The sequence below is a fragment of the Hetaerina americana genome, unplaced genomic scaffold (assembly GCF_022747635.1).
Source record: "Hetaerina americana unplaced genomic scaffold, ioHetAmer1.1.p SCAF_12, whole genome shotgun sequence".
Taxonomy (NCBI): domain Eukaryota; kingdom Metazoa; phylum Arthropoda; class Insecta; order Odonata; family Calopterygidae; genus Hetaerina; species Hetaerina americana.
In genome coordinates, this window is record NW_027286292.1 from 7018567 (window position 1) to 7034631 (window position 16065).

Genomic DNA, 16065 nt, shown 5'->3' on the forward strand with positions numbered 1-16065 from the left:
TAGCTAATGGGGTTGTGTGTTTGTGCGTGTGTGTGTGTGAGTTTCGATGGGGGGCGATGTAGGAGGGAGAGTAGTGAATGCGGGGGTGGTGCCGGGGATGGGTGTCTCTCCGGGAACAGGGCCAGGGGAATGCATCCCCCATCGAGGGTGGGTGGGGATGGGAGAGGGGGCGGGGTTGCTTCTCCCCAGGGGCGTGCCACCCTCGCACCGCGGCCACGTGGTGGCGGGCGGGCCGCGGGAAATTCCCGGCTCTTGCTTCACGCGGGAAAAAAGGGACGACGACGGCGGCTCGACTCCATCCCCGTCCTCCACATCCATCCAGGCGACGGCTTCGGTGTTTTGGGAATTGACCGCGTGCCAACGGGGATGCCATCTCATGCTCTCCACTCTTGGGAAACACGAATTTTTTCCCCAGCAGTCGGTCGGACATTCGGGCGAGCTGGAATCACACTTTGGGAGCGGCTGGGCAGAGGATTGATCGACGCCTTTTGATCGGGGACGAGGTACAGGATGCATCGCTCGAGAAGGAACAAGGTGAGCCTTGCGCGATTCCTTCCGGACCTCGAACAGCGCACCGTCGTGTTCCCATGGGTGTGTCCAGCCAATTTGGAGTGTGGGGAAATTTTAGATTCGCTTCATGGTGCTCGAAAAGTGAAAACTACCCCCCGTGCGGAAGGCGACTTGATCTCCATTAGTGCTCGGTTCCCAGCTGCGGCGAGATCGGACGACCTAAAAATGCATCACTAGTTGGCGCATGATCGAAATTCGAGACAATGGACTGGGTGAAGTTGGTAGTCAATATCTTTTTACGGGAAATCCGCGTGAAGAATGTGGAAAATAGCTCCGCTTGTGCTTTCCATTTATTTAGAAGTGGATGCTAGTATCTTCTCGTGGACCGCAAGTTGTTTTTCGGGGAACTGTGTCAAATAGTTTCATTACTCGGATTTTCTGAAGTGTCTTCCGAGAAAAGGGGAAGGTTTTCTTATAGTCCAAATGAAACATCCTTAGATTTCAAACGTGTTTCAATGGTAATGCAAATTTGAAACATTTATTCCCACATGGAGTAATTAAAATTGTTAAAACGGCGGCGGTTTTTCCGTTTGAATCATTCTAAAAAAATTTCACCACTGTTCATTCCATGCCTTTTCGATATGCGCCGCATAAAGGGCTTAGTTTTGCGGACAGCACTTCTCTCCCCTCCTGATGGATGAACTTTCGATAGTGTTTTCTTGTTATGTAGAATTGATGCGTAATTAAAGAATACAATTTGACCACCTAGGTTATGTTCCCGCCCTACATTACGCGCGGTCATTTTACTTTTGCGGACTATTTTCAGGATAATTTTCTGTAATTAAACAGGTGACATCTCAGCATAGCACTATGAGAGATTTTTGCTTCAAATATAAAGTCGTCTTCTTTGTTGAACGATACGACCCACAAACATGGCAGCTCATATAACAGTACTGACAACACTTCCCTAAGGGATTCTGGGAGTAAAAGGCGAGGGATCTAAGAAAATTGCCGGTCGAGGTTCCTATCCCATGGTTTTACTCCCTGTAATTCGGAGAATTGATGATTCGATCAATGGCCATATGCCGTTGGCCCCCTTTTGACAATAGATAATATAGATTGCTTCCACTGTTAACGCCAGTGGCATTGTACCACACCCCTTAAGTATCAGAAAACCGGAATCAATCAACGTTTGCTAATAATTATACGTTAATTTGGTTTTAAAATGAGATTCATTTCCTAGATATGTATAGCCTCTCGGGCATATTTGCTTGTTTTTCATATCGGCAAGCATATGAAATGAAGACATCATTTTGGCATTTCCATGTTTATTTTTATACAAATTTCCTCTTTACCATTTTAAGGTGGTGCGTATAGTCTCTAGAGATAAATTGAAACAAGTTTCACCCGATGCCCTTTCCGTCTCTTGATAAAATAGCAAGTCTCCATTACTTTCATGAAAAGAAACATTAGTAGGCAACCACTTCGTTAGCAGTAATGCGATAATATTTATGGGTTCATCCAAGTGATATCTTATTTACCCTGTCCCCCAATGAACACATCGTAGCGTCAATACAATCCAAATGAGAACTATTTTCCTAATACCAATTTCCCCCCCTGTTTAAATGGGTGTTAAATTGAAGTTACATACCATGCGTCACAAAATGGTTATGCTTTAAGAGTGGGTAACTAGTTAATTCCAGCTCTTGATTGGATTGCTTAACTGAGCAAAACAGTAAGTAAAATATTATTAGCTAAATATGTTAAAGTTTCTATTACAAAATAAATAACCGGTTGCGGAAACTTCTAGTGAAATATGTGAAGTGACTCAAATATGAATGCACTACAAAGGGAGAAGGCATACAACAAAGGATTGAAATGCGATTAAGGAGAGTAAAGTTTTGAATCTTTTGGAGAGGAATTGCGGAAAACCAGCAGTTCTTAAATGGTTAGCATTCGTTTTTTATGGGAGGCGACCGACAGCTTAAGGTCATTTGCGCCGTTAGGGATAAATGGGAAAGGAAGGGTGGAGAGAAACCCGGCTTCGGCATTAGCCTACTCTTGCCGAAAGGCAACAAGGGGTCCGCAGTTTAACGTCCCATCCGACGGTCGTCGTGCTAACTCGAAGTGCTCTCCACAAAGCACCTCAAGTAGGGATCGGGATACCACAGAAAAATATTTGGTGTCTCCAGAATTTGAACCCGGGCCCTCTCAATGGGAAGCCTGTACGTTAGCCATCGCACCATTCCGATCCCATCTTAAATGGTATAAAACCGATCAACAGAGATAGTACGGCAAGTATCGAGATGACTGGGGTCTTGACTTTCCTGTCTGAAATAGGGGATTGTGTGAAACAATGATCACAAATATCTCCATGTAGGTTCAATGCTTTTCTGGATACATCTAGATGTATTTATAAAATATGATACATTTATTGATACAGAAGATGTGAATATAGTCGTTATTCTATATACCGAAGATGCAGTTTTTCCTGAATGAGAACTTAAAAATCTACCATGAACGCTGGATATCTTGAATGAGTTAAAAGAGGGGATAAAATGGAAGGTAAATACGCTCAAAAGTAAGTTACTCGTGTATGATATCCAGAGCGGGGAAAAATTATTATATAATTTGTGTCAACTGAGAAGGAAGTGAATGGGTGGATAATGTTTTATCTAATCCATATTCTATCAAAACCTTCCACCTCTCCAATTTTACTCTATTGACTCTTTCGTATACCTTCACCAAATAAAAAAATGCACAATGGCATTCCTTTAGCACATCCATAAATATCTCATGCATATTCTGATGAGCGTTTAGATAATTCCTATATCCCCTAACAGGAATAAAACCAGATTGCACTCGGTTCAGATTTTGTTCAGTGCTACTTTTTATGTATACTCTTTATATCAACAAATTACCAAATATCATCTCCCCGTTATACTAAAAAACAATTACTTTATACTTCGTGCATTCATCTTAATTCCTTTCCCTCTGTTACATTCTTCCAATCGTTTCGTACCAATTAAGTTTACACATTATATAAACTAAACAATTTGCACAAATGACTAATAAATACTTTATACCTGCAGTTTGACATTTCGCTAAAATATCGTCTATACCGTCAGATTTCCATTCTTCAAAATTCTCCCTTCTCATTCAACCTCATTGCCACGTTTATCAACTTCCTTGCATTAATTTTGCATTGCCTAATACATTTTACTCTTATTTATACACTTTACCATTACCATAAAATCCATAAAATACTGCCTCAGAGTCTCCAACACCGCATTCTTCCGAGATCATTCTACTACTTTTATTGCATATTTATAATTTAATGTATCCAGTTCTTCCTCTTAATGCCCTCGACCACTGAAGCTCTCATTCCCTCGGCATGTAAAACAAAGCCGATAATGCTGCTAAAATCATCCGAATTATATGTATTCAAATGAATATATTTATACTTAAGCCATGTATTCCAGCCAATACTGTTTCCATCGACGCACTCTAAAGATTTTTCACAAAAGTTATCACTCACTTGGGGGTCATTGAATGACCCTACATCGTATCCAGAGGCACCATTTCTTACACGAACCCAAACCTCCATGCCTCCTTAAACTATGGTTCTTTCACCGTCGTTTCCCTCATTGAAATTATGTCTCCACCTTCTCAGAACTCTTCTTTCACCGTTTTGTCTCGCCGTCCAATGGCACATTGCAAGCCATACTGGCTTGCAATGTGCCATTGGCTCTTGAAATACTACTTCCATAAAAACCCATAGCGGCCTAGGGGATCTGGTGGAGGAAAACCTATATCAATAATGACAAAAAATCAAATGCCGATAATATCCATTGGGTTACATTTTCTATGCGAACACCAAAATATTGCAAGGAATAATTGCGTGAATAATTTTTTCAACAAAATGCAATTTTTTTGAGTAAGTTATTCACGCAACATACTCAAACGCCTTCCAAAAAGTTAACGAAATATTCAAATGCATTCTGATTATATTCTATGTGCCTCCCTCTATTGGTGACTTCATTATATATTATTTTTAGTAGAAGTGGTTGTGGTTCATTTTCGCTCCCTCTTATTTCATATACCATAGAACTATTTCATTGGGTGTAATTAACACTTGTTTTATTTGAGTTTTCCACCAGCATGCATATGAATTTGCCCATTTTTGTGTGGTTTTTTAGTGAATAAATTTCCCTTTTCCCTTCTTCTCCCTTATCCTCCCTGACCCCTTACCCATCCCACCTGATAAAATTTCAATCCCTGCCACACACATTTTTGGTGGATCGCGGGGTATTTATTTAGATGCAGAGCTTTGGTCAATTGGATGCCTCTCCCCTTTCTGAAACCAAACTGATCATCCCCCAAATAAGCATTCGCCCTGCTCTCCATCCTCTTATCGATTATCTTGAAAACCCCTTTTTCTGCATGCGAAATCAAAATTTTTGTTCTATAGTCCTTTAATATGGCTGTTTTTCAATTTTTTTGGTTAAGTACTAACGTTGATCGGAAAAAATCTTTCGGCCAAGCTCTTTCCTCATAAATTACAAATAAGTCCATAAAAATTCATCCTCCGACGTTTCCCTAAACCCTTAAATAGTTCCGGAGGAATATTATCTACCTCCACGAATTTTGTTATTTCAATCCATTAAGCCTTTTCTATCTGCGCTCAAATATGCCAGGACCTAAGCTTTCCACATGTAGATCATATTTTCTTTCTACGTGACATGTATGTCTAAACTTGCTGGCCAAAGTATACTCTAGTAGATTTGATATAGTCTAGCTTCGTTACCTATGCCCCACCTAGGGTATGCTGCGGGTGTATAGGATCCTCACGAGGTAGGCTTAGTTCGAAACTAGATCTAGTGCAACGTACGGCAGTTAGGTTTGTGAAAAGTTGTTATGAATAGGGTAACAGTGTCACGACACTATGGAAAAATTAGGATGGGGGCCACTAGGTGCCCAAAGGTTGAAATACTGGTTAAATTTACTACGTAAATTCGAGGCAGGTCACATATATGAGAATGTTAAAGACATTTATTTACATACATATTTCTACGTCACCAGACATGCAAGCACAATCACAATCATGACACCTCCACACGAATATCAGTTTGATCATCCACTAGAAGAAAGGTAATCTCGCTACAGAAGGTACTTACGTGCAATAATATTCAATAACAAAATATATTCAAGTCATACGGGAGGAGTGATAAAAATATAGGTCTATTTAAAGTTCATGCTGGACATCGAAGAAATTATATACACTACCAACACTAGTTATCTACATCGCGCCTGCGGTCATCTATTTTTTTCTCTAGTTGTACTGAAAGTATAGTAAACTGGAAAAACGACATTTTAAATCTATCCATTCTACTATCTATCTCCCCAATTTCACGTACGTAATATGATCAATCCTGGTAAGTCGGAGTCTGTAATATACATGTATCTTTCAAATCCTCAGATAATTGACCTGTCTCAAATTTACGCAGAATTTTTAACCTGTATTTGAACCAACGGTCACCTAGTGGCTTCCATCCTAATTCTTCAGAGTTTGTCGAGACACTGCTACCATGTTCATGAGAACTTTTCACAATCCTAGCTGCTCTACGTTGCACTCGATTTTGTTCTAAAACTGGGCCTAGCCCGTGAGGATCCCATACACCCACAGCATCCTCTAGGCGGGGCCCAACTAACGTAAAATAACGGTCTTCCGGAACCCGTTCTTTGCATTTTTCAAGTATCCTTTTTATGAATCTTTACTTTTTATTTGATATTCCGCGAATAGAGCAGCTGAGATTTAGACTTTAAGCAATGTTCAGAGCACACGACTTAAAATATGACACAAAGGAACTTATTACATCCCCACACTATTTGAGCAGGTTAGACCACAAAGAAAAGATAAGAGAGATAGACTTTAATACGAATAGATACAAATGTTCGTTGGGCAATCTTAATAGAAGGAAATCAAATACATAATATTAATTATAAAAACATTTGAAATGCAAGCGGGTACAAGATTAAATGCCGCTTAGACATCTGGTATAGGTGCATTTGTATGCTAGTTACTAGTATATGTACTTGCATGTGTGTAAGTTAAAATGGGTTTTAATGAATATACACGTCTCTGTGGGTGTGAATTGGCATGCTTTTGTTTATTTTGCATGTGGTTTCATTTTGTTTTACGGGTGGTATCGTAACACTCCCCGAAACATGCACTTGCGGCGGCTGGAGGGGTATTGCGCAGATTAATTTTCGAGCCAACTTAGCGGGATTGAGCAGGTATCTGAGCCAGAGTTATGAATTTGATAACGGTTCGTAGGACATCTGTTGATACTGTTTTCATCAGTCCCTGAAGAGAGAACGCGCCTCGATAAAATCCCAGAAGAGAATCCGCGTGCTGATATCCTTATTTTTAGGGGGTCCTTGACTCCCCACGCACGACTCCGCTTCATTTCCATCGTTTCATCTTCTTCAAACTTTCCCTCTTCCCACTCTTCCTGCTTCATGCCAGTGTCGCTCTTCTGAGCCGTGATCCACATCTCCGTTTTACCAAAATAATGAGACGGGCCTGAATGACTCCTCTTTGAAGTTCTGTTTGAAGGTGGGCCAACAATGATCATACTCTAAACCAATTGAATGAAGCATAGTTTTTTTGGGAAAGTTCTGGGTTTCACAAAGACAGAATGATTTTTCCTACGATTCTTCATAAACAAACATTGGGTGAATGAAAGTCGAAAGGAAAAGGTGGGTGTTTTGAAATCGGCCTTAATATGTAGCATTAGAAAAATGCATGATTTTTTAAATTTCGTCAAAACAAACCGAACGTTCACGTGAAAAAAGAACGAACGAAGATATGCTGTTAAAATAAACGTGCTAAGTGAAACTAGCGCATTCCAAATGAAATCGTATGTTCTCAAACCTTCGTATAAATAGCCACTCTCAACAACAAACATAGCAACAGTATTATCATAATCGCTGGTGATACAAATCTACCGTCAATTGACTGGGACGCGTACTGCGTAGGAAAATCAGCCAGAAACAGAGAGTCATGCCAAGAACCCCTCCATATATTCGCAAAACACGCTCTAGAACAAATTGATAAATCACCAACACGGGGCCACAGCATACTGGATATCTTCGCGACTTCTACGCCCGAAATCGTAAGAAGCATTGAAATAATGGACGGAATCAGTGACCATAAAGCTAGTTTTGTAGAGTTAACAACTAAGTTAGTGAAAATTAACAAAGGAGAGCGTAAAATGCATTTATCAATTAGGCAAATTTTAACAGACTACGAGAATATTTAAAATAAGAATTACCAGAATACAAGACAAAAACACCGACCACCGATACAGAGAACACTTGGAAATATTTCTTAAATATTTTACGCGAAGGAATTAAAACGTACATCCCATCCAAACTTAAATGCGTCAGTCAGGAACTTAGATGGTGAAACGGGGAAGCCAGATCGGCATTAAGGAGGCTAAGAAGGTTACAATCAGATTTTAAAAACAGTTAATATAGTTAATGTAAATACAACTAAACACAAGCTAAAAAAATTTCTTAGTGAAACTAAAAGTATCATGCGCATAACACTGCACTCTATTAAATCTAAAATACTAAGCGAATATCTTGAGGAAAAATCAGTCATTCTGGCCCTATGCTAGGGAAATATTTTAAACATTTTTTCCAGAGCGTCTGCATTAAAGAGACAAACGCCCCAAACGATCCTCCACACCCACCCGGGGAACACATGAGCGATATAACACTGACCAAGAAATGAATAGAACATCTGCTCCGTATCAAAGCAATTGTTTTTTTAAACCGATAGAAGAAGGCTCAGTACCTCGCGATTGGAAGCTAGCCAATATAACTCCCATCTATAAAGGTGGTGATAGGGATAAACCAACCCATATCCGACCCATTTCCGACCCATTTCCTTAACATCGATCTCTTGTAAAATATTAGAACACATTATTACCAGTAACATTATGAGATTTCTTGATAGTAGAAAATACTGCGAGTGGGGAACGGACTCTCCGTTCGGCACTCGCACCTAAACATCTGAGACATTCACAGGTGGCCGATTAGCCTCCTGTTCCTCCAATCTATTTCTATTTTCTGCAATATACTCATTAGTTTTTCCCAATTCACTCTATCAAACGCCTTTTGGAAATCTACGAAATAGACGAATTCGGCCTGATTTTGTTCTATATTCCTCTCGATTAGTGATCTCATTACTGCAATGACATCACGTGTACCTCTCCCCGTGCTAAACCCAAACTGATCATCCCCTTAGTAATCATTAAGTAAGTAGATAGTATATACATTTCAATTACATATGTGATCCCCAGACTTACAAGTTTCACTCACCCCTAACAAGCAAACAGTGTGGCTAAATAACCTCGCAATTAATTCTAAACTGAAGCGTTACCAGCATTACCTGTCATCGTAAAAAGCCAGTGATTTCAATAAGGCGATTGACTAAGTAAAATTCAGTTTCAATTCATTTATATAGTAGAGGGTGAGCAAATATTGAAGGCTTTTAATTTTGGGAGTGGTGAAGAATAGACATTCTACTATGTTGTACAGAGAGGAAATAAACGGTAAAGTTTTCCACAGAAAAGGCAAAGAGATTAAGTTACTGAAGAAAATCCGAAATAAGACATAAAGTGGGTGAAAGAAATAATGAAGGGCAGTGATAAGTTGAAGGTCGTGATAAATGGGAGAACATTGGAGCAGCGGGAAGGGGACGGATGTGGTTGCTTTTGCATGTGGCTTTTTTTTCTTAACTGCGGGTGGTGCCCTAACACCCCCCGCCAAGTACTTTTGCGGCGGCTTGCGGGGTATTAAGTAAATGTAGCCGTAGATAAATCATTTACTTGAAAACACTATCGTTGCATTGAATGTAAGATTAATTTCCAACAGAGGTAATTTTACGAGTGATTTGCCTTTTCCTATCGTTATTCGCTTCTCTTGTAGTGAATTTACTTTTGGACGGTAATGAAAATTTAGTCATGAAATTTATGACAACCGTTTGATGCTAATTTGCGAGAATTTTTGAAGACAGGATCCAGATAGAATACTGTTTATGCCTGAAGAGACTGAATATACATGGGTGGTCAGAAAATTTTCCGACCTAACAAAGATACAAGACATTTTTTCTGACGATTTCTGAGGCCGGAAACTTTTCAAACCACCCTCGTATTTTAGAAGGGCTTTGAAAAATATGAATTAGCTTACGCATGAAACGTAAATATCAACTCAAGAAATTTACTAGCTCTAAATTCATACAATAATTTTTCCACGTTAAAATATAAACGGCCGTGATCTCCTGGGACTATGTAATTTTTTTACTGTGGCCTTCCGAAGGTGAGAGGCGGAAGCGAATTTATTCGTTACAAGCCCAGAAATAGAGATATTTTGAGTGATAAGAATAATGTAATTCTAGACTGCTAACGTCATATTCCTCAAAACACTTATAGAAAAACACATCCGTGCCAAATTCAGAATTCAAATTCGTGTGCTGAACGCCACTAGCATATACCATATATTCGGTTTATACGAGATCTTTTACATCCTCTGGTACTAATTCGGATTGACTGAAATCACGCCGATCAAGCCAATTAGGCGCTCTTTTGGCTCGGCGTTGAGTCCAAATGGTCGCCGACTGATGCCAAACACTGGGAGGAATCATCAATCAAGTGAGCAGTGTTGCGCCCGATAACTTCCATTTCATGATGGAGGGACGTCCAGTGTTGCAAGGGACGCCACAGAATTACATCAGTAAAATTAATCCTAGTGCTTCAATGAACGATGTCCAATCGACTCTGTAAATTTGCGACTCCTTTTTAGTAAAAAAAACATTATTTTCACTGGCAAAACTCTGGTTGAATTTGAAGCATTAATGTACGTATGCTGCACGCCATTTACTGCACCCTCCGCTACACGCCCTTGCGGCGACTTGCGGGGTATTATGTAGATGTACTGAATGGATATTAAATCAGTGAATCAAATACATCGCTGTGCATTTTTTTGAAAGGTAATAATCTTGCTAGTTAGAATTCATATTTAAAAAAGGCATTTTTCACTTTACCATATAACAAAAAGTTTTAACAAACCACTCACGTTTCAAATCACAGAGTCATCTGCAAATGCAAGTCCTTTCTTTTTATGTCAATAATCTTCTATTTTAAATATGTAAATTGTACGCTTATTTTTAAGAAAGTGAAATTTAAGGTTAAAAATTGAGAACGTTACCCTGAGAAATAACACTTATATCAACATCTACTTAATACCCCGCAATAATATTTAAGATTTAAAAGAGTGTAGAACTGTGGGCCTGATACTTTTTGTTTTACTAGAACATTCTTTTAGTTTCTGTTTGGATAAACAATATCGTTACTTTTTTAACTCTTTTTAAAATCTGATGGTAGCCTTCCTTGACTTCTTAATGGCGATCTGACTTCATCGTTGTACCATCTCGTTTTCTTACTGTCGTATTTAAGTTTGGATGGGATTTACGTCTTCACTCCTTCGCGTAAAATATTTAAGAAATATTTCCAAGTGTTCTCCGTATTGGTTGTCAATGTTATTGCCTCGTATCTCTCGTGAGCCAACTCTCCGTCCCAACTACTATGTCTGGGTTTGTACTAACAAAAATGTGTTCAATATCCTATATTTTGTTTCTAATGCCACGGCAATGCAATGTTATAGTTTTTATTTAACATAGCCGCATTCATTAGTTATATCTAATTGGGTATTAGCGAAGACTTGACAAGTATTGTATCAGTTAGAGAAGGTCGGCGCTTAATATTTGTTTATTACCCTGTTAGACGATCATTATTAATGTGCAAACAGTTAAATATCACGTTTGATTTTGTGAATACTTTTTCGTAATTAATGATTCAATTTGAAAACAATAAAATGTACACCCTCGAGGTAAAAAAATAACTTCAACCTAAAAATTTAGTGTCAAAGAACTTCTAGTCATGTTGGTCGAGGAGGAAAGGTTGCTGGCAGAAGTTGAAGGAAGGCAAGAAAAACGGATGCGGAGCATACTGAGTAGCAGTAAAATGTTGATAGCTGAAGTAGAAGCAGCAAAATTTGAGTATGTCTAACGGAAAATTTGAAGAATGGTTTATTTGATTTCAGTTTATGAGTATTTATTTTTTTGTGCTATGTTGGGGTTCGACATATGAGACAACATGGGTAATAGATTCGTCCAGAAACTACATTGTTCGATACCCTAATCTTAATTCATTCATTCAAAGTATTCTACCTAATGAGAAGGTACTGGTTCTTACATACAGACTGCCAATGAAAAGAAAAATACTTCCAAGTCCCGAGATTGTGCGTTTGGAGAGGAAGTTTAGAACTTTTGGGAATATCCAGGCACATTCAATGTAAGGGTATATTGGTTAATGCCTAATGCACTCGTATTCCCCCCGCTTCCCCTCCCTCTGTTACACAGACCCTCTCCTCCCTGACGCCATGCTCAACCGCCTTCTTCCTGCTCCCCCCACATGCACAAACACCAGCTTCGCTCTCTCTTTTCTCCTCCTCCCTCTTACCAATACAACCCCCTCCCTCCCGCACTCTACATAGGATACGAGTTTAACGATGACACTGAGGGAATCCCTACACTACTTAGGTAGATCAGACTACAAAGATAAAATAATGAGATAGATTCATTTACAAATAGATACAAATACTCATTCTTTCCAGGCCAAATCGGAAGAAATTAACAAATTGTGTGATGCCTGATTAGATAACACGTATTCATATATGGCGTCTTGCTTCTCTTCTCATTTATTCCATAAGTTTATCACTCTGAATCTGCTAAGATTCCATTCTAAGCCTCAGTATTGACATGATATGTAAATATTTTCTACTCCGTGTGAGAGGGAAAGATTGAATCAGCATTAGCTAGTCCAATATTTATTACCAATTTTTCCGTGTTTCAGCAGAAAACCTCATGCTGTTGCTCGCGTGCGAGCATGTGTTGATAATATATATAGGGGAGGTGGAAAGACGTCAAAGGGTGCGGGAAGGGGGACGCGGATCACTTTTTCCAAATGCTTTTTGTACCCCGGGAACTTATATTCGGGGTGAGAGTGGGGGCGAAGAAGGGTTGAGTCACTGAGTGGCTTGGCTCAGCACGCTCTCCATTTCGACGATCGCGGGCGAGCACTAACCGTGGCCAACTGAAACAGAGCGCACAATCTGGGAGGAGATCGGAAAAGCATCTCCCTGGAGTGAATATAATATAGCTATTAGATCGAGTAGGGGAAGGGGAGTGGGTCTCAAAGCTGAGATACTAAGGGAGGAGAGTTAGATGGGTCGGATTCGCTGATGAGGTGATGATGATCGAGGAAGACCTTATTGAATTTTTCGGAAAAGAAAAACTTGATGAAAGCAAGAGAGAATGAAGTGATAGAAATTTTGGTGAGTAGTATGAGACGAAAACAGATGGAAAAGTTGTAAATGCCAAGACAGGGAATTGGCTGGGGGGTAGAAAATTGAAAGTGAAGTTAGAGTAAGAAAATAAATGTCAGAAGAAGCCTTCAGGAAAAACAGCAAAGTAATTAAGTGGTCACATCAACATCGATCTGAATTAATTACTTCGATTGTCGGTGACCCTCCTTAAGAAAGACAAGAAGAAAATTCAAGCCTTCAAGATGTGGTTTCGAAAAAGAACTTCAAACATCACGTGGATGGATGTAAAGAGGAATCAGGAGGTACCAACGAGGCAAAATGGGGAAAGAACACTGTCTACCTTAATTAACAAAATTAAAAAGAATTGGATAGGCCATTTGTTAAAAAGGAACTGCTCAATGTAGAATATGATAGAGGTTGGAGTTGGAAGGATGGAGAATTAAGATAAGACGGAGGAGGGAGAAAATTATTAATTGGAAGATGTGGATTACGGAGGGATGAAGAGGAGGGTCGAGGGTATGGATCACTGGAAGAGCAACAACATCTAGCATCTTTCCCATAATATCTAGGACTTGCACAAGCAGATTACTTTAGTGATGAAAAATGAACATTATTTAGAGGACTTTCAAAGAGCTGCTTTTATCCAAATCGCGAAAGACTTCCTCAATAATTTTTTCTTTGTTGATTATTGTGTCAAATTTGAGCGAGAATTTGGCAAAATTCTCAATTACAAGCAAGTGAACACGTTTCTTTTCTCTACATCTGCGCTATACCCCGCGAGCCGCCGCAAGGGTGTGTGGCTGGGGGTATTGAGATATCATCCGCAAAAAAAAATAAAACCATATACAAAACAAACCAAAGCTTGCAAAATCACACACACTCAATATTCGTACAAAGTCCCTCTAACATTTTGCTGAAGGATAAATTAAAAATCGCCGTTGTAAATGCATGATCACTGCATGATTGACATAATTTATTTATTTTCACTATTGATAATCTTTAATGGTCTTGAATTATCTCATTGGAGTCACAGTTGCGTCATACAGGGTGCGTTCCGAAAGAAATGCAATTATTTTTTCAAGTAATTTATTCAACAGATTTGCACAAACACTTAAAATTCTTCAAAGTAATGTCCTTGTGCCAATATTAATTTTTTCCAGTGACTCTGCCATAACCATTACACGCCCTGGAAGGCATCTTTGTGGACCTCCCGCAAGGTCTTCGTCACGGCTGATCTGATCTTTTCTATGGACGAAAAACGGGTTCCTATCAGGGCTGCCTTAATCCGAGGGAACAAAACGAAGTCTCCTGGGGCGACGTCAGGACTATAGGGGGTTTGGGGCATCGTTGGCACCTGGTGTTTGGCCAGGAAATCGTGGACTCGTAGCGCGTTGTGGTAAGGCGCGTTGTCGTGATGGAGTTGCCAGGTAACGTAGATGTCTTTTCTCGTCCTGGTGATCCCTTTTCAGAGTCTTTCTAGCACACCCTCGTAGTAGGTAGCGTAAACTGTCTGTCCTTGTGGAAAAAACTCCTTATGGACCATTCCTTTACTGTCGAAAAAGGCAATGAGCATTATTTTCACTTTTGATTTGAACATTCTTGCCTTTTTGGGCTTGGGGGGCTGGTCGGTGTGCCACTCAGCTTTGGCATTTTGTTTCTGGGTCGTATTAAAAACGCAGGTTTCATTACCAGTGATGACGTTGTCCATATAATCAGGTTCATTTTCAATACGTTGCAAAAGTTCACTTGAAATTTCCGTTCGGTTGGTTTTTTGATCGTCTTACAACACCTTAGACTCGAACTTGGCGCACACTTTCCTTTTCGCTTAATCTTCAGTAAAAATACGAAACACAACAGTAGGCGACAAGAGTAGTCCATTTTCAACCTTCGTGATACTCAATCGACGGTCAAAGTGCAACAATTGTAGAACACGAGCCACATGGTTGTCGGTTTAGCTGGATAACGGCCGCTAGGAGCGTTGTTCGTCGTGAACCTCTTCCCGGCCCTCCTTAAAGGCCTTTAACCACCTCGAAACTTGTGAGTAGGACAGAAGAGAGTCTCCGTAAGCCTCCCGAAGCATTTTGGTAGTCTCCTCAAGAGATTTTTTAGTTTAGCCGAAACGTAATTGCGTAACGTTGCTCTATCGTCACTTCCATTTTTTCCGTGACACGGTCGGTGCGCGGAGGTTTACAATCAGTGACGTCCTGCCGCTTCCACAGCTTGAAGAGCACTAAGACCGGTTTCAAGGCAAAGCTTAGTGTCCCCACTCAGCTATTCCAAGAGGTTTGATCCCGCTTCAACCAATAGGAACGGTGCGGGAAATCCAATTGCATCACTTTCGGAACGCACAATAACTAAGCAAAAATGACATAGGTACCAAGCAGATATGGCAAAAATGTCATCATTCGCTCACCATCTTGAGGCCGTGATCGAGAACTGTTGGGATCTCAAACATTACATCTACATAATGCCTCGTAAGGGCGTGTGGTGGGGGATGTTAGGTCACCACCTGTAAAAGGAAACAAAACAACATGCAAAATCAACACATCCATGCAAACCTATACCCACCACAGTGGCGTATACATTCATACAAAAATCCTTTCAACTTACACGCATGCAAACACATATAGTATGCTATTAGCTGGAAAAAAATTCCACCTTAGGATGCAGTAAAAAAATTATCCAATAATGGACAAAGTACACTTATGAAGGAGAAATTCTTCTTCCATTTCTCTTTTTGACTGGGATTCAACCGCTTCTCCGTTAAAACATCTCCCCAAATCTTACTGAACCCCAGCACTCCCGCGCTCTGCTCTCTTCCCCTCAGCGCCCACATGAACCAATCAATTATGACGGAAATCCTCCCTCACTCTCATTTGTCTTTCCCCGGTTACTTGCTCATCCTTGGAATCCACCTTCCAGCATCATCCGATCCCTATCCCCCGCCACAAATCTACCGCCCCATGAATACCCCGACCTCATTCTTCCCCCCCCCCCCCTCCCTTGCCAGCCTCGGGCTATTTAAACCGTCCCAATATCCGATGATTTGTTTTCGTCCCCACGCGACGATACGAGTTGTTTCCAGAATTTATATGCGAT

General features: G+C 40.2%; 1 protein-coding gene across 2 annotated transcripts in view; it reads left to right on the plus strand.

The window, feature by feature from the left end:
- The first annotated feature begins 234 nt into the window (after positions 1-234).
- LOC139685666 (SET domain-containing protein SmydA-8-like) overlaps positions 235-16065 on the plus strand; it is a 30050-nt gene continuing 14219 nt past the window's right edge. The window contains exon 1 of one of the 2 annotated variants that reach the window (XM_071582633.1): positions 235-534. In XM_071582633.1, the coding sequence (XP_071438734.1) occupies positions 511-534 (24 nt within the window). In that variant the 5' untranslated portion in view covers positions 235-510. The remainder of the gene's footprint in view (positions 535-16065) is intronic. The other variant, XM_071582632.1, reaches the window with a different exon arrangement.